General features: G+C 42.9%; 1 protein-coding gene across 3 annotated transcripts in view; it reads right to left on the bottom strand.

The window, feature by feature from the left end:
* Adamtsl3 (ADAMTS-like 3) overlaps window positions 1–15,955 on the bottom strand; it is a 308,192-nt gene that overhangs the window by 197,004 nt on the left and 95,233 nt on the right. For all 3 annotated transcript variants that reach the window (NM_001107533.2, XM_006229477.4, XM_017589168.3), the window contains exon 4: window positions 15,151–15,278. In NM_001107533.2, coding sequence (NP_001101003.2) covers window positions 15,151–15,278 — 128 coding nt within the window. The remainder of the gene's footprint in view (window positions 1–15,150; window positions 15,279–15,955) is intronic.

Below are 15,955 nucleotides of genomic sequence, written 5' to 3'. Positions count from 1 at the left end.
TGTGTGTTCCAAAGAAATCTACAAATGTTTCTCTGACGTTTCTTTTGCAATAATTATTTTGTATATTATTGGATCTGATACACTTCTTGCTTTTGTTTGTTTGTTTTGTCTTTTGAAAAGTGTCTTTGCCATGTAGCCCTGGCCTGGAACTGGCTAAATGCCCCATTTCATGCTCTAACTCACAAAGTACTAGAATTATAGGCATAGCCACCAAGCCAGTAATTTCCTTAGTACTGATTCTCACTTTTCCTTCTTTGCTCTCCTTAAGCTCATCCCTTTCCACTTACATACCTCACACCACCATTACTTTGTTTATTCATTGTTGTTCATTCATTTATTTATTTAGATAGTTAGTCATTGGCAGGGCTACATTAGCCCTGGCTTGCCTTTAACTTATGATGATCCTCCTATGGCTGCCTCTCCAGTGCTGGGATGACAGGTGTAAATCACCATGCCTTGCTAGCCTTAAACATTTTGTTCCATTACTGCATGTACTACCCTTAAGTTCTTTTAGAAATGGCATTTCTCTGGAAAGCGCCATTCTTGGTTGGATTTAGAAGGCTTTGTGAAAACTAAGTTTTGGAGAAAAGCCAGGGTTATGGTGCCTCCAAAAGCAGGGTCCCTCATGTTTCTAAATGTTTGGTTTTGAATACAGACCATGTACCCATTAGTTGCTCCTTCTGAATGTGTGGCTTAAAAATGTCTTCCCATATTATGGTCGTGGGTTGGCTAAATCTTGATGCTCCATGACTATTCCTCCTCATTGTTTGGCTACTATTGAGGTTTGCTACAATCTTCATGAGATGTGGTGGTTTGAATAGGAATGGCCCCCAGAGAATTCATGTGTGTGAGTGCTTGGCCCACAGGGAGTGACACTATTAGGAGAGGAGGCTTTGTCGGAGTAGATGTGACCTTGTTGGAGGAAGTGTGTCACTGTGGGGGTGGGATTTAAGGTCTCATATTCTCAAGCTTCTGCTGCGTTCAGATCAAAATTTCTTTAGCGTTACGTCGGCCTACATGCCCCGATGCTTCTTACCAGGACAATAATGGACTAAACCTCTGAACTGTAAGCCAGCCCCAATTAAATGTTGTCTGTAGAAGAGGTGCCTAGTGTCAGGGTGTCTCTTCACAGAAATGGAAACCCTAACTAAGACAAGAGGACACCACATTCTAAAGACTCATGCATGAAGTTCCAAGCTCGGAGGCTGGCAGGAAAGCCATGCTCAGCTGGAGGACACATTCTTCTGGGAAGCACAGCCACCTGCCAAGCCTGTGTCACTTTTATTTCTATGTGAATGACAAAGGAAAACAAACAAGAGAGTGAACTGGAGATTTCAAAATCACTCTGTTTATTTTCAGAAGGTGGCTGTTAGGCCAGGAGTAACATCCGAACACTTTCCATGTCAGGCCAACTTATAAACCTAAGAATTTTAATGCAATTGGAACTTATTTCCTATGTGGACTAATGTCCTGATATATCCCATTGGCTATTTATTTGATTTTTAAAAACATTTTACTACACTTTTATTTTACTCAACCTTTTTTCCCAGTTTCAAGGAGAGATAAGTATTAAAGGGAAATGGTTTGTTAGAAATACTGAGAAATAAAAACTCTGGGAGTACACACACACACACACACACACACACACATGGGGCAGCAGTTTCTTTAAGAGTGATTTTTAAACTTTGGAAATATTTTTCACATGGATTTTAATAATTACTTAATTTTACTCTCATGTTTTTTTTAAAAATTATTTCCAAGCAGAAATTTAAATTAAAAGAAAAAGAAAGAGCAGAAGTTTGTATGGCTTTGCTTCAAGTCTGATCTGTAGGCTCCATAGCCAACGTCCACACCCAGTTGTCAGCCAGGGTGTCCAGAAGTCATCTGTGTGAGCATTGAGCCTAAAACTCTAAACCCAAAAACCAAGAGCATCCCTCCCAACAATGCCACTTCAAGGACTTCAAAGTGACAACAGAAGATAAGACATTTCATCCCAAGAATTCTCAAAATATAAATTAATATGTAGGAGCTCCTCTTTCTTCCATGGATTCTGTGGTGAACTTACTGTGGGCTTACAGATAGATATAAGGCTACAAGGGCATTGCTACTGGGTTTGCTTTATAAATCAGCCCTCTGGCTGCCATTTTTAGCCTTCTACTTTATGTTCTCCAGCCTAACACAGCCCACAGGCCGGCCTCTATTGATGTGGCCTGCTTCGGTTACAATTTAGTCAGAAAATGAATGACTACTTTATGAAGCAAGCATAAAATGAAATGCAAGTTATTTTAAAGTTAAGGACATGAGAGTCCTAATTCCCCAAGCAGGAACCTGCCAGCTTATTCTGGAAATAATTCCTTTGGCCCAAAGCAATAGAGCTGCAAAAAAAAAAAAAATATTACTTGTGTGCTTTAATACCACTATAATTAGCATATGAAAGAGATGATGGTTATCAGGAGTATATGAAAATTCAAGAACACTTTTTCACAGTTATGGATCCTCTACCCTTACAACATTCCCAGCACCATAGAACTGAAGATTTTTAAAGTCTAAATTTATGAAAATCCAGAAAACATGTTGATGTCACATGAGAATACATTAAAAACATTAATAAAGTTTCCCTGGAGTTTATAGTTCTATGATTTACTATATTCACTTGGTGATATATTGACTCAAACACTCGTGTCATAAAGGCTGAGAAGCATATGTTTTGGGGAATAAAAATATATTAATTTTAAAATAGTAGTCAAGCTGAACCTGGGGTCCCCGTGGCTGGCACTTGGCCAGAGGATCAAGTCACAGGTTTCTGCAGAAAAAAAGATGGTCTGGTTGGTGCTCGATTTGTAGGGCATAATAGCCGACTGAAATGTTTAAATATAACCAAGTCTATCCACAGAGAAAAGTAGAACAGCAGCACTCCCCTCCTCCCCTGAGCCCTTCATCTTGAGGAACACGTTGACAAGGGAAGCCATGGATGGCCTCAAAGCCCAGGGATGGCTTTGCAATCACCTCCATCCTCCCCTTTCAAGAACAGCTGACCACGAGTGCTCAAAACTTATGATGTCTTATCAGTCTCTGTGGCACTTGGAGGAGTGATGATAAGCCTTCCAAAGGAAGTGGGTTTCCTCCTTAAAGTCTCTGAGTTGCTGTGAGATATCCAAACACTGAGTCAAGAATGAATAAGGTGTGCGAGGACCAGTGATGGGGAGCAAGGGGCCTTGAACTTGCCAGGTCCTTGGCATAAGCTACATGGCTGCTTAGCTTGGAGTTTCTGTGAGACTCCTAACAGTGGGAATGGAGGTGTCTCTGACTCTTTCACCTGCTTTAGAACCCCTTTCCTCCTACTGGGTTGCCTCGTTCATCCTTGCTAGAGGATTTGGGTCCAGTCTTACTGCATCTTGTTGTGCCATGTTCAGTTGATCTCCCTGGGAGGCCTGCTCTTTTCTGAAGGGAAATAGAGGAGCAGTAAATCTGGAGGAAAGAAGAGGTGGTGGGGGCTGGGAGAAGTGGAGGGAGGGGAGGCTACAATTGGGATGTATGGTGTGAGAGAAGAAATTAAAAAAATAAAAATTTTAGATAAATAAAAGTAAATAAATAAAAACCCACTACCCTTCTTTCATATGAATCTGATCTAATTTATCTGCAAGAAGATGACATTATTGTTATTTTGGGGGGCATAGAGCAGGCAGATGTGTCACAGGTTTTCCAGGCCTAGAGCCAAGTTGGAGGGAGGCAATATACTGTCATCTGCCACCTTGCATACATTACACATATGTAACACACACTTCTGCGTATATGCATGCATATATTATATACACACATATGCATACTAAGTTTAGGGTGTTTTGTAAGCTCATACACCTCTTTAAATAGGATGAATTCAGGGAAACAACAAATTTGGAGGATCACAAGGTCACAAAACATTTCAGAATTACAATGGAATTCACATATAGACTTAGGACACTATGGTCATTGTGTGTGTGTGCACAAGTGCATGTATGTATGTGCACACATGTGCCTGTGCATAAACTTGGGTGTACATGCATATGGAAGTTCAAAGTGGATCTTGGATATGTCCTCAATTGCTCTTTGACAGTGTTAATTGAGGCAGGGCCTCTCAACCCTGAGCTGCGGACTTCACCAGTCTCACTAGCCAACATGCTTTGCGGATTCTTTGTCTTTTCCTTCAGAAGTTGGAGGAGGGGGAGGTAGGAGGAATGGCAACAGGACTGAGGGTGGGGGTGAGAGACAAGGGAGTCTCCAGAGACCAGCATTGGGGACAGATCTGACTTTATTGCCTAGGCATAAGATAATATACAGTGAGCCAATCCCGAGTTCCTAAATTCTTGGCCAACCCTATCTTGCCACACTGTGTGTAAAAGTCCTGCCTGATGAGGTAGCTCAGAAGGAGTCTGGAGGGGCAGTATCATCACCTGTAAGGACTTCTGTGAAAATGGGGGAAGTGGCCACTGCTCTGGCCTCAGTTCCTTTGTGCCACCTCACCAGTGTGTCAGGAACCAATTTATATCTAATACCCTGTACTGCAGATCAGGACTCTCCTTAGCGGAGTCGCGAGAGACTGTGGTGCCCAGCTCTCAGTCCTACTTTTTACCTTCACAAGGTTAACTTCCATGTACCCCAGGGACAGGAGGGGATTGGGAGAGTAGAGGGAATTGAAACCGTGGTTGGGATGTATTGTATGAGAAAAGAATAAATTTTTTTTAAAAGTTGGAATAGAAGGTGGGCCACCGCACCCACCCAGCATTACAGGAGTTCTGGGGATCTGAACTCCTGGCCTCAAAAGCCCCTGGGCTTTATTTTGAAGTCTCTGTTCACAAATGTAATTAAAATCGCTGTCATGACACCATAGTGATGTAGCTTGTAACCATTAATAAATGCCAACATTTTCTTTATAACTCCAGCTTTTATAATTCTGCTAAAGGATTTACACCACCCAGAAAACATAATGATGTTCATCTATATTATTTCAAATTTTACACTTCATAGATGGACTTTTCTCCACTTGAAATTTATCCTTCATATGGAGTGATACATGCTAATACTTTTTCATTGAATATTATCCTTTCAATTTAAAGTTTCACTACAATTTATGGATTATTTTAATATGAATCAACTAGCTTTCCTCAATATTCATGAACTCAGGTGATTCTGAATTTTGAAGAGCATCTGTAGTCCTTCAGTGAGAAATCCTGTCACCACAGGCTAGCCTTCGGTGTCCAAGACACACATCAGCATGGACCCTGGGCGGGTGCATTTTCTACCAGACACAGCAGATTACCCTTTAAGGTGACGTGACATTTCCCCATTACTGCTTGAGGGGTGTGTGTGGAGGAGGTGGTTCTCATTTTCACACATTCAGGTCAATAATTCAGCATTTTAAAACTTTACAAATATTCTCAATCTAGAGAGTGTGGAACTTATTTAACTTTTTATTGATTCCTTGTGAGTTTCACACCATGCGCCCCAGTCATGTTCATCACCTCATCCCTTTATAATCACTCTCCACCCTTGCAATCTGCCCTCCAGAAGGAAAAAATTCTCATTGTGGAAGCTACTCACTGTCTGTCTGTCCCCCAGTATACCCTTCTGTCCACACATCTTTACGTACAAATGTTCATTGCAATGAATGACTGGTCTGGTTTGAGGTCTCTGGCTTCTGCTGTGCTATCAATATTGGATCCATGCCAGGCCTCCTCTCAGACATCCAGTTGTTGCCCTGTTTCATGGAGATTCTGAAACTTTGGGTCTTACAGAATGGCACGCTCACCTGCTCTAGCAGTTCCTAGATGGGGTAGATGTTTGGGTGGACCAACTCAAATCCCCGGATCTGGGCCTGGGTAGTAGCTAAACTTGTCAGCCCACCAGCTCTCCTACTCTCACACTCTCATGGCTGGCTTACCAGCAGGGCCAGCAGGGCCAGCAGGGCCAGCAGGGCAGGTGGAGCCAGCTCTATTGTGCTTCCCAGGTGAGGTGCAGAATCTGCTCCCCCAAGTGCTGCAGTAGGTAAGGGGCCCGACCATCTCTTCTGCTCTCATGACCCAGGGGTCAGCTCTCCTGCCTGCCACAGGCAGTGAGAGGCAAGGGGAGGCATCTTTCCCTCTCATCGCACAGCAGACAAGCAGCAAGGCCAGCTCCTCCTCCCACTGCTGGCTCTACTGTGCTTCCTGGGTTAGGTACTGATTTCCCTAGTGCTGCAGATGGCAAGGGGTAGGGCCAGCTCTGCCCAGCCTTCAGTCATCAACAGGGTCCCAGGCAGAATCCTAGCTGAGTCCTGTGACTGGATGGTTGACCTTTCTCTTCTATTTATAATAATAAATTCAGCATATACCACACTACCATGTACACATATGTCTATTTCTTTATTGACGTGAGAAGGCCCAGCCCACTTGGGCATTCATGGACAGTTGGTCCTGGGAGGAATAAGAAAGGTAACTGAATGTGAGTCTGGAAACAAGGCAGTGAGCCGTGTTCCTACATCTTTCTGCCTCTACTCATGTTTGAGTTCCTAACATGATTTGCCTCAGTGATGTGCCCTGAGCTGGCAATGTAAGATAAAAACCAGCAACAGAGAAGAGCAACACTATTTTCCAGAGGGCTGGAGTTTGGGTCCCAGCTGCCACATCAGGGAGCACGACGGTGTACATCCAGTTCCAGAAGATCTGACACCATCTTCTGGCCTCCATGGGCACTACACACACATGGCATAGACTTACGCCGATGCATAAACATAAATTTTAAAATCTGGGAAAATTTTCTAGGCAGTGATGGTGCACACCTTTAATTCCACTACTCAGGAGGTAGAGTGAAGCAGATCTCTGAGTTTAAGGTTAGCCTGGTCTACAGAGCTATTTCCAGGGCAGCCAGGGACACGCAGAGAAACTCTATCTCAAAAAACAAAACAAAAAAAAAACAAAAACAAACAACTTAGTGCCTGTTTATGTCCTGTTTGCAAATTAAGGAGACACTGGCATTTTTATGATATTGCGTCTTCCTATTAATGATTATGCTTTGTAAATGTATTCCATATCCTTCATAGAAGCCATTGCAAAATGCTTTATATTTTCCTAATGTTCAAATGTTGCCTTTCGGAATGCTGCTTTCTAGCTTCTTCCACAGATTAAGAGCCCAGTTATTTATGCATTAGTCTTGCCCAGAATTCTCCAGTGAACTCCACAAGTAGTCCCCGGATTTGTGTACAGGTACTCTTGGATTTATTATCTGTTTGAGCTGTGAGTCTCGAGAGTTATGTCTTCATCTCTAGTCCTCGAACGCTGTGTTTTCTTGTCTCACGACTTTGGCTACACTGAATATAAACAGTGGCATCAGGGAGCCTTACTTCACACCCGTTGTTAGAGACCGTGTGGCTTCATTGTGAGATGAGGCATGACGTCCGTGGACTCTGGGTGCAAATGTCTACTTCCGCTAGGAATGGAGGGTTTTCAAGCTTTCACCAAATACATAACTGCACGGCTCCCCTCCTTACATCATGGCTGCTGTGCCTGCTGCTGCTCCTAATGTTGCCTCCTGTTCTGTACTCTAACCTCACAAACTTGAACCACAAGTGCTCTAGTGCTAGGAATCTCTCTCCAGATCCCTCAACACTGCCGGGCACATCAGGGTCACTTCCTACAATTGGCATGTCCTCATTATGCACGGTACTGGCTTCCAAAAGGACATTTTTATACAAGTCCATAATGTACTCCAAACATGTCTGCCTCTGTACTCCATACTCTCTTTCTCATATATCCAGCCCCGTGCGTGCCTTTCATTCCCCTAGATGTGTGCACACATGATTTATGTATCAGTGTAAAATCTAGAATACACACGTGAAAGAAAACACACGATATTTGTCTTTCGAGTGAGCTTAATTCCATTAATATGACAAACTCCAACTGCAGGCACATTCCTGAAAAATGACATATTTTGTTTTTTATGGCTGAATAAAATTCTATCATTCAAATACATGTCATACACACACACACACACACACACACACACACACACACACACATCTGCAGGCTATATGCATTCTGCCTCCTTAACTATGTACAATGTAAGTGGACCGATACATGTGTACCTGAACCTTTTGGGAGAACGGTAGTACACATGCTCTACAGTGGAAATTTTTTTCCAGTCATAATTGAGACCAACATATTTAAACCATGGATTTGTTTTCCAAGCTGTGTAGAAAACCTGCTTGGGAGAGGTATGAACCATAAAGGGTTAGAGTGGTTAGAGTTGCAGTTCCTGAGCTCTGCCTCACATATTCTCCTGGCACGGGCTCCTGTTTCATGGAATGAAACTTTCTTAAGCCAGGATCCCACTTCCACCACCAGGACAGACAAAGGATCAGCCATACACTCCAATCTGGCCTTCAGGTTTCCCTCCGGATCTCCTTGATTTCTTATTGGTTCAGATTTAACTTGAAAAGTATGCATGTCTAATTAACCTGGAATTTCTGGGGGAGGGGTCAAATAAAACCTAGAATAAAATTTCTGTGAATCACATGCATTTCTAAGAAATATTTCAGGGGTTTTGTCTACTGCTCACTCAGTTTCTCTGAAGGGTCATATCTTAAGAAAATCTAGCACAGGGACACACCCAGGACAGGTAAAGTATAGGACGCTTCGGTCATCACATGGATCCTGCAACCTTCCTTTAGTAGCTGTGGCCTTCCCTCTCCTCTTATCCCACCACTTGGCAACTGTTAATCTGCCCTTTATTTCTGAAAGTCTGATCACCTCAAGAGCACTGCATAAGTAGAATGATGCAATTGGCCGCCTTTGCAATCTTGCTTTTATAAATGCCATGTTAATTCCCAGAGATTTGCTCAGGTGTTTCTGTCTGTCATTGATTTATTATACTTCGGTGTATATTCCATGGTTTAGAGGCATGATAGTCTATGTTCACACAACAAAGGGCATCGGGTTTCTCCCACTTTGTGATTATGGTAAATAAAGCTTCTATAAACAGTTATGCAGTTTGTTTGTTAAGGATTTTTCTTTCCTAGGATAAATAGCTAAGATAATAAGTGCTAAGTTTCTATACATACATACATACATACATACATACATACATGCATGCATGCATGCATACATACATACATACATACATACATACATACATACATATTTTATTTACTCATGTATATGGGAGGGGGAATGTTTGTAGGGGCCAGAAAGGTTGTTGGATCCCCTGGTGTCAGGGCAATTGTAAGCCGTTTGGTACGCGCGCTGGGAACTCGGGTGCTCTGTAAGAGAGGCAGATACTCCTAACCGCTGAGCAATCCCTCACTCCACCCCTGTTTTCACTTTTGCTGTCTGTGTTTTGCAGTCCTCTGTGTGTTCAGAGGGATTTATGCTTAGGTTTGGGTGGTTATGAATGACATTATGTTTCAGATTTTAGTGACTGTCCATTTACCATTAGTAAGATAAATATTTATATATTTTTATATATTTATTCTGCATCCTGGGCCCTGCTAAAGTTGCCTTTCAGTTGTATGTCATTTTATAAATTCCTTGAGATTTTGTACATAGACAGAAGTGTTCTCTTCAAGTTCTCTTTCCCTGTTGTAGTGGCAGGAGAGGAGTCCAGCACTCTGTGGAATGATGGCGGGACGATCAGCCTAACCTAGCTGGTTCCTGCTGTTAGATGGAAGGAGTGGGCTGCTGCGAGGTCTACAATAGCTACAGGTTTGGTGTTCTTTATTAAGTTGAGGATGTCCCTTTTTAGTCTTACTTTTCCAGGCATTGTCTATTGGTGTTGACTTTTGTCAAATACTTTCTCTGTGTTAACTAATAGGACCTGTGTATGTTCTCTTTAGCCTGTTAAAATGACACTGACTGACTTTTGAATATTAACCCATCTAGATGCACAGTTCTTTTATAGATTTGTGACTATGAATTGACATGTTTAATTTATAATTTTTACATCTATATTTATGCCCCATTCTTTCTGTATAGTCTTTCTTTGGTTTTGGTCTTAGTGTTATACTTCATTCATAAAATATGTATGTATTAGTGTATTCTCTTATTTTGTGGAATATTCTCTACAAAAATATTGTAAACTCTTCTCTCAGTGTCCTTTAGACTTTGCCTGGATAGGAAAGAATATTCATATTACAAGTTCGAATTCTGTATTACAGAGCTATTTTAATTGTGTATCTTATCATAACCATATACCATCAGCTTCGTGGGCCAGTAAACATTAAATTCTGGTGCAAGACCTGGAGACTGCCTGAAATGACTTAGTTTTCTCTGCAGAATCATAAGAGACTGCCTGTGGTCGCAGAAGCTCCTGTTTATAGTGTGCAGGACTAAGTGCGGAGATAACTGGCCAAGAGATGAGAGTAAGTGATATTTGAATGCTCAGCCATAAATAGAGCATCTGCATCAGCCCCTCTGGTGTACAGGGAGCATTGTAGAAGAGGGGGCAGAAAGAATACGAGACCCAGAGGAAGGTGGCGTGGTGTGGAATGCTCTTCTCCAGGCACAGAAGCTACTACACACACCTTGAACAACAGCTCTGACTGTTTGAATAAGACCTGTACAAGTTTGAGCCCATCAACGTGCTCACAGGCCCTACCCACCCTGAGGGTCTGTGGTCCATCAATGATTACTGGGGAGGGAGAGACTTTCTTCAGTGGTGCAGCTGCTGGTAAGGTAACCATGATCCTGCAAGCAAACACTGATACTCACCTGCCTGTGTAAAGTTTCATAAGTAAGTGCATTGTTATATATAACAAATATATGCAAAAAAGCAAACATTTAGAACAAAGAACGGGGGATACCACACCCTGGAATAGTTAGACTCTAGCTTCTTCCTCTACTGCAGCAAAGGCTGTGTTCTTTGAAGGGAGATAACCAACGGTAAAGGCCTCTGAAAAAAGCCATATGGAAATCTACTATTGAGAAGCTTCCTAACACACACACACACACACACACACACACACACACACACACACACCCCAAAATATGTGTGTATGTTTCAATGAAGTTTCCCTATGGGAGGTGGTGGGAATAACCTCTCTCCCAAGTGTCATCGGATATCAAACAAAAGCCCCATGCCAGATGCGTTTCTTCCCTTTGAGTAGTTGGTCAGCGGGGTCTCATAAACCCCAGAACAATACAGACCCTGGTCATTGCTCTTGGTTACCCTCTAGAACTTTCTGGTAGGATCATATTGCTGAAGACATAAGATGCTTGAGTCATTGGACACAGAAAAACCAAGCTGGTTCTGACCTGGAACCTTCATCCTTCCCAGGCTAGGTTTCACTGTTTCAGAAGGAGCTTTTCAGGCTACTGAGGGAGGAGAGTCATCAACAGGCTCACCCACCTGTGAACTTTGCAAGCAGAAGGAATGACCAGCCACAGAAGAGTCCTCTGGGTGCAATTGTGGCATGATAATCTTAGGAGTATCCAACTGCTTTCTGATTGGGTTTAAGGCCCACTCCACAAGACAAAAGTCACACCTTGTACTGTTAACAGGGCCAGGAACTCAGATGGGCAGAGCTTGGATCTTAGGCAGAACTTACTACTATTATTCAGCTAAATGCTCATGGTATTAAACTGCATCTTAAACACTTAACTTTATTCCTCAGATTAGTGCAGTTCTCAGCCCTGGTCATAGACCTTTCTTTTTTGTAGCAGACAGTGGTTAACCAAGACACGTACAATTGATCAAAGTGCAGAGAACAAGTGCCTGTTGGGTGCTCAGCTCTTAGTGGGACGTCAATATTATACCCCACACAAGACTCAAGGATCATCACCAAAGAGGAAGACGTTTGTAAAAGCCAGAGGCAACAGAAACTGCTGTGAAATGGTACTTTCTGGTCTTGACAAAGACTGTCTACATAGACTCACAATGGCTCTAAGTGTCTGCACAAGACCTGCACAACATCAAGTCAGCCAAAATTCCACATCGGATGGAGGGTGGAATAATGAAGTCCTACCCCGAGGAGCAATTGGCAATTGATAGTTTCTGGGGGATGGGAAGTAAGTTTTCTATGGGTGTGGCTCATGATAGGCTGGCCACACTCCGGTCGATGAGTCATCGATGGCTCATACTGTGCATATATGTACCCTCACTGTCCTCTCACAGACTAGCAGCATTAAGTGGACTCCCTAGGCTCAAAAATATTTCATTAAGTTGGGAGGGGAAAGTGGTAACAGATGGGAGGAGATGAAGGGGGAAGTGTAAGTGGATTTAGTTAAAACACACTATATTCATGTATTTTCAGACAATGAAAAAAAATAATTGTGGGTGCTTGAGAGATGGCTCAGTGGTTACGAGCACCTGCTGCTCTTTCAGAAGACCAGAGTTCAAACCCCAGCACCTACTGCCACCCATAGATCTAGCTTTAGGAGATCTAGTACCCTTGTCTGTCTTCTGAGGGCATCTTATGCACACACACACACACACACACACACACACACACACACCCCACAAATAAATAATAAAGTAAATTTTTAATAAATAATCAGAATAAAGATTATATTCTTATCTCCAGAGTTAGTCTGGACTGTGAGATAACAGAACACAAACTTCTTGGGGGAAATTACATGTACACCATCATGTACCTGGGTAAAAATTATCATTCGAGTTCAAAAATAAAGACAGCTTTAGGCACCCAGGTATCTCTTGAAGGAAGGAGTATTCCATAAAAATGAAAGATGGCTGCTGGCACTGAGCTAGCATAGGAGTGGGCACAGAACAGGAGACTCTAAGCAGCCCCACCTCCCATGACTGACGTATTCGCTACTGAGAAATTCAGATGCCAGGGAGTTACCACTTCAGTCTGATGCTCACTGGTCACCCCAGTTAGCTCCAATGGAGTGAAGGGCTGAAAGGGCAGTGGCAGCAGCTTGGTAGAGACTACTTGAACCATTTGTTCACTTGTACTCACATGAGAGTCACAGTATCCTGAATAGCACAAATCAAGGGAACAAGAGGCCGGAGAGCTCAAGGAACTGAGTTTAGAGCTGGGCAGTGGCTCAGAAAAATCCCTGAGGGTGCCTCTGGGAGCTACCTTTAAATACCTTCCAAGCCAGAGAACGTGGTCCTCTGCTCACAACAGTAGGATCCCTTTCCTCTCCTGCCCAAAACTCCCCTCTGAGCAGAATCAGGGAAGACAGAAGCTGAGCAGTGCCCCCTTATCTACATCCACTTAGGATAAAGGAGCCATAAACTCTCAGCATCCTGAGATGCATTACGTGGAGAGATAAGGTCCAAGCAAGACCAAAGTAATTTTAAATGAATTGAGAGCTATAAATATTTTGGTTCTATGATGAGGGAATGAAAATTATCACCCATGGACCTTAATGTATTCTTCCAAATTCTTTTCAACAAGCGCAAGTGTTAAATTTGTTATTATTTTAGAGAAGACAGTGGAACAAATGCCACTTATTTGCCATTGCCATTCCAGCTATTGTTAATTTCAAGGTATTCATATTCCTCAGATTCGGGGACTACACAGAGACATCCAAGGCATAGCCTTCCCCTCTCAGTTCCCATGCTAATTGCTCTCCACAGACTGGTGACTGACCAGCACTGCAGAGGAACTTATCCTTCACCTAAGAAGCCATTGCCCTTCCATCTCCACAGGTTCTCTGATGGTAGGTCTCAGTAGGACATATATGTCCTGCTGTTTTAAGACATCCCATCATTCTTCTGCATATCACAATGTGTTTAGAGTAGTGGGGCCCTGATTTCTTAACAGGAATGAAAGAAAAGATCAAGCATTGTCCTTCCCTTCACTAGACTAAGCCTGGATTCCATTCTATAGCTATTTATATAAGCTGATGCCCTGTCAAATTTCTCTCTAGATGAAACAATTGCCATGCTCCAGCAGCCTTGTCATGCCTCCCTGGATGAACCAATGTGCCCTCCTTCTCAAAGGAATCTGTGTTCTTTTTGTCTACCATGCCCTGCACTGTATTGAGGAAACTGAAGGACATACTTAGTCACTTATCTAATGTACTATAAAATAAACATCATGAAACATGAACTGAGCAGAATAAAAATGCTCCCTAGTGTCAGTTTATCCTTTCACACAACAGTATCCACATCTAAATATGGCCTCTGTAATCTAGGAGTCTTTTGTCTGGGACCAGAAGATGAGGTTCAATCAACCTGAGGCTGTGCCTTACCTACGAACAAGGTTTTAAACTCTCCGTTGAACCACAGCCTCCCAAACAGCAAAACAGCAAGAACAACCTTACTAGAGACTTGTGGCCTTTAAAACTAAGCTGATCTTATATTTAGCGTCTCTCTCTCTCTCTCTCTCTCTCTCTCTCTCTCTCTCTCTCTCTCTCTCTGTGTGTGTGTGTGTGTGTGTGTGTGTGTGTGTGTGTGTGTGTGTGTGTTGTCTGTGTGTCTGTGTGTCTGTGTGTCTGTGTATGTCTGTGTGTGTTATACATTTGAATGGGTGGGCACACTCATTTGAGTGTCATATGTGGAGGCTAGGTGTCAATGTCCAGGATCTTCCTCATAGCTCTACATTTTATTTTTTGAGGCAGGGTCTCTCATTGAAAATAGAAGGCTTACCATTTTGGTTAGAGTAGCTCAGCAGCAAGCCCTTGTGACCCACTTATTTCTGTCCATCCTATACTGGGTTACAGGTGTGCACCACCACTCCTGGCCTTCACATGGATACTAAGACTCTGAAGTCAGTTCCACAAGTCTGTGCAGCAAGCATTTTACCCACTGCACCAGCTCCCCAGTTTCTGCATCACCTTCTTAGCCCAAGGTAGGTTCACAGTAAGTAAGTGCAAAAAAGGAATTGTAGTCACAGCCTTTCAAGGACTGCCACCAAGATAACCTGTCCTTTTGCCCCTAAATCCTGAGGACATCAAACCAGCAACTGAACTTAACATGCCTTCACTTTCCTAGGACTAAAGCGTCTGGTTTTTCTGAACCCCATGACTGTCACGCAGCTAGGACAGATGCATCTGCAGGTATGGACAGACATACCTGGAAGCAGCACCATTCCCATTTAAATATGTTAACTCAAGATTGGCTCAGTTACTGTTGGTAGACAGTAAGCCACCAGATGGAAAATGTCAGAGCATACCTTCTCCCCTTCACTCACACAGTCACAGACGCACGCCACACAGCAGCCAAGACACCACTGACCTTCCAGTCAGACATCTTCGCAAAGAATAGGAGGCTCCTCCCCCACAGGTCCGGGAGCAGTCACTCCAGTCTCCCCAGGCATCCCAGTTGCCATCTTTGTCTTCATCGGAGTGAGCATTTCTTGAGGTCTGGATGTGGGGGAAATGCAGCTGGTTACAGAAGGTCAGATATCACCTCATTCTATGCACAGGAGACATCCACAGCAGTCCAGTTCCATGAACAGGTTAGCAGTGTGGACGGTCAAAGACTCCCAGGACACCAAGGGGAAGTGACTAGTCAGTGACTGCAAGGTTCCTGCCGTGCACAGGGAGAAAGTAGCTGGCATGTGACACATGACCCGGGGCTTACAGTCAGCAATACTGTATCACCTACTTAAGTTGGGGAGGGAGTTAGATATCATCTTCTGTGCTTCCCTTTACAAAGAGTAAAAGTGGAACTGAAGGGAGGGCTCAGCAGTTACAGGACTGGTTGCTCTTCCAGAAGACCAGGTTCGATTCCCAGCACCCATGAGACAGTTGTCCATAACTCAACAACTGTATGTAACTCCAGGTCTGGGGAATTCAATATGAACACACGTGGTGTACAGACATACAAGCAATCAAGCCACCCACGAAATAAATAAATATATTGTTTATATTATATATATAATAAAAATAAATACACATAAAATAGAAATAAATTTAAAAATAAAATCTCAAAAATAGAAGGGAGGAGATGAGAGCAATATAGAATAGACATAGCAATAGTAATCATATGTATTGATCATCTGTATTATAACAATAACTAATCATATGAATTAACTTCC

Source organism: Rattus norvegicus, chromosome 1 (genome assembly GCF_036323735.1).
Source record: "Rattus norvegicus strain BN/NHsdMcwi chromosome 1, GRCr8, whole genome shotgun sequence".
NCBI lineage: Eukaryota > Metazoa > Chordata > Mammalia > Rodentia > Muridae > Rattus > Rattus norvegicus.
The sequence above is the reverse complement of the archived record's forward strand: the minus strand, read 5'-3'. Positions and strand labels throughout refer to the sequence as shown.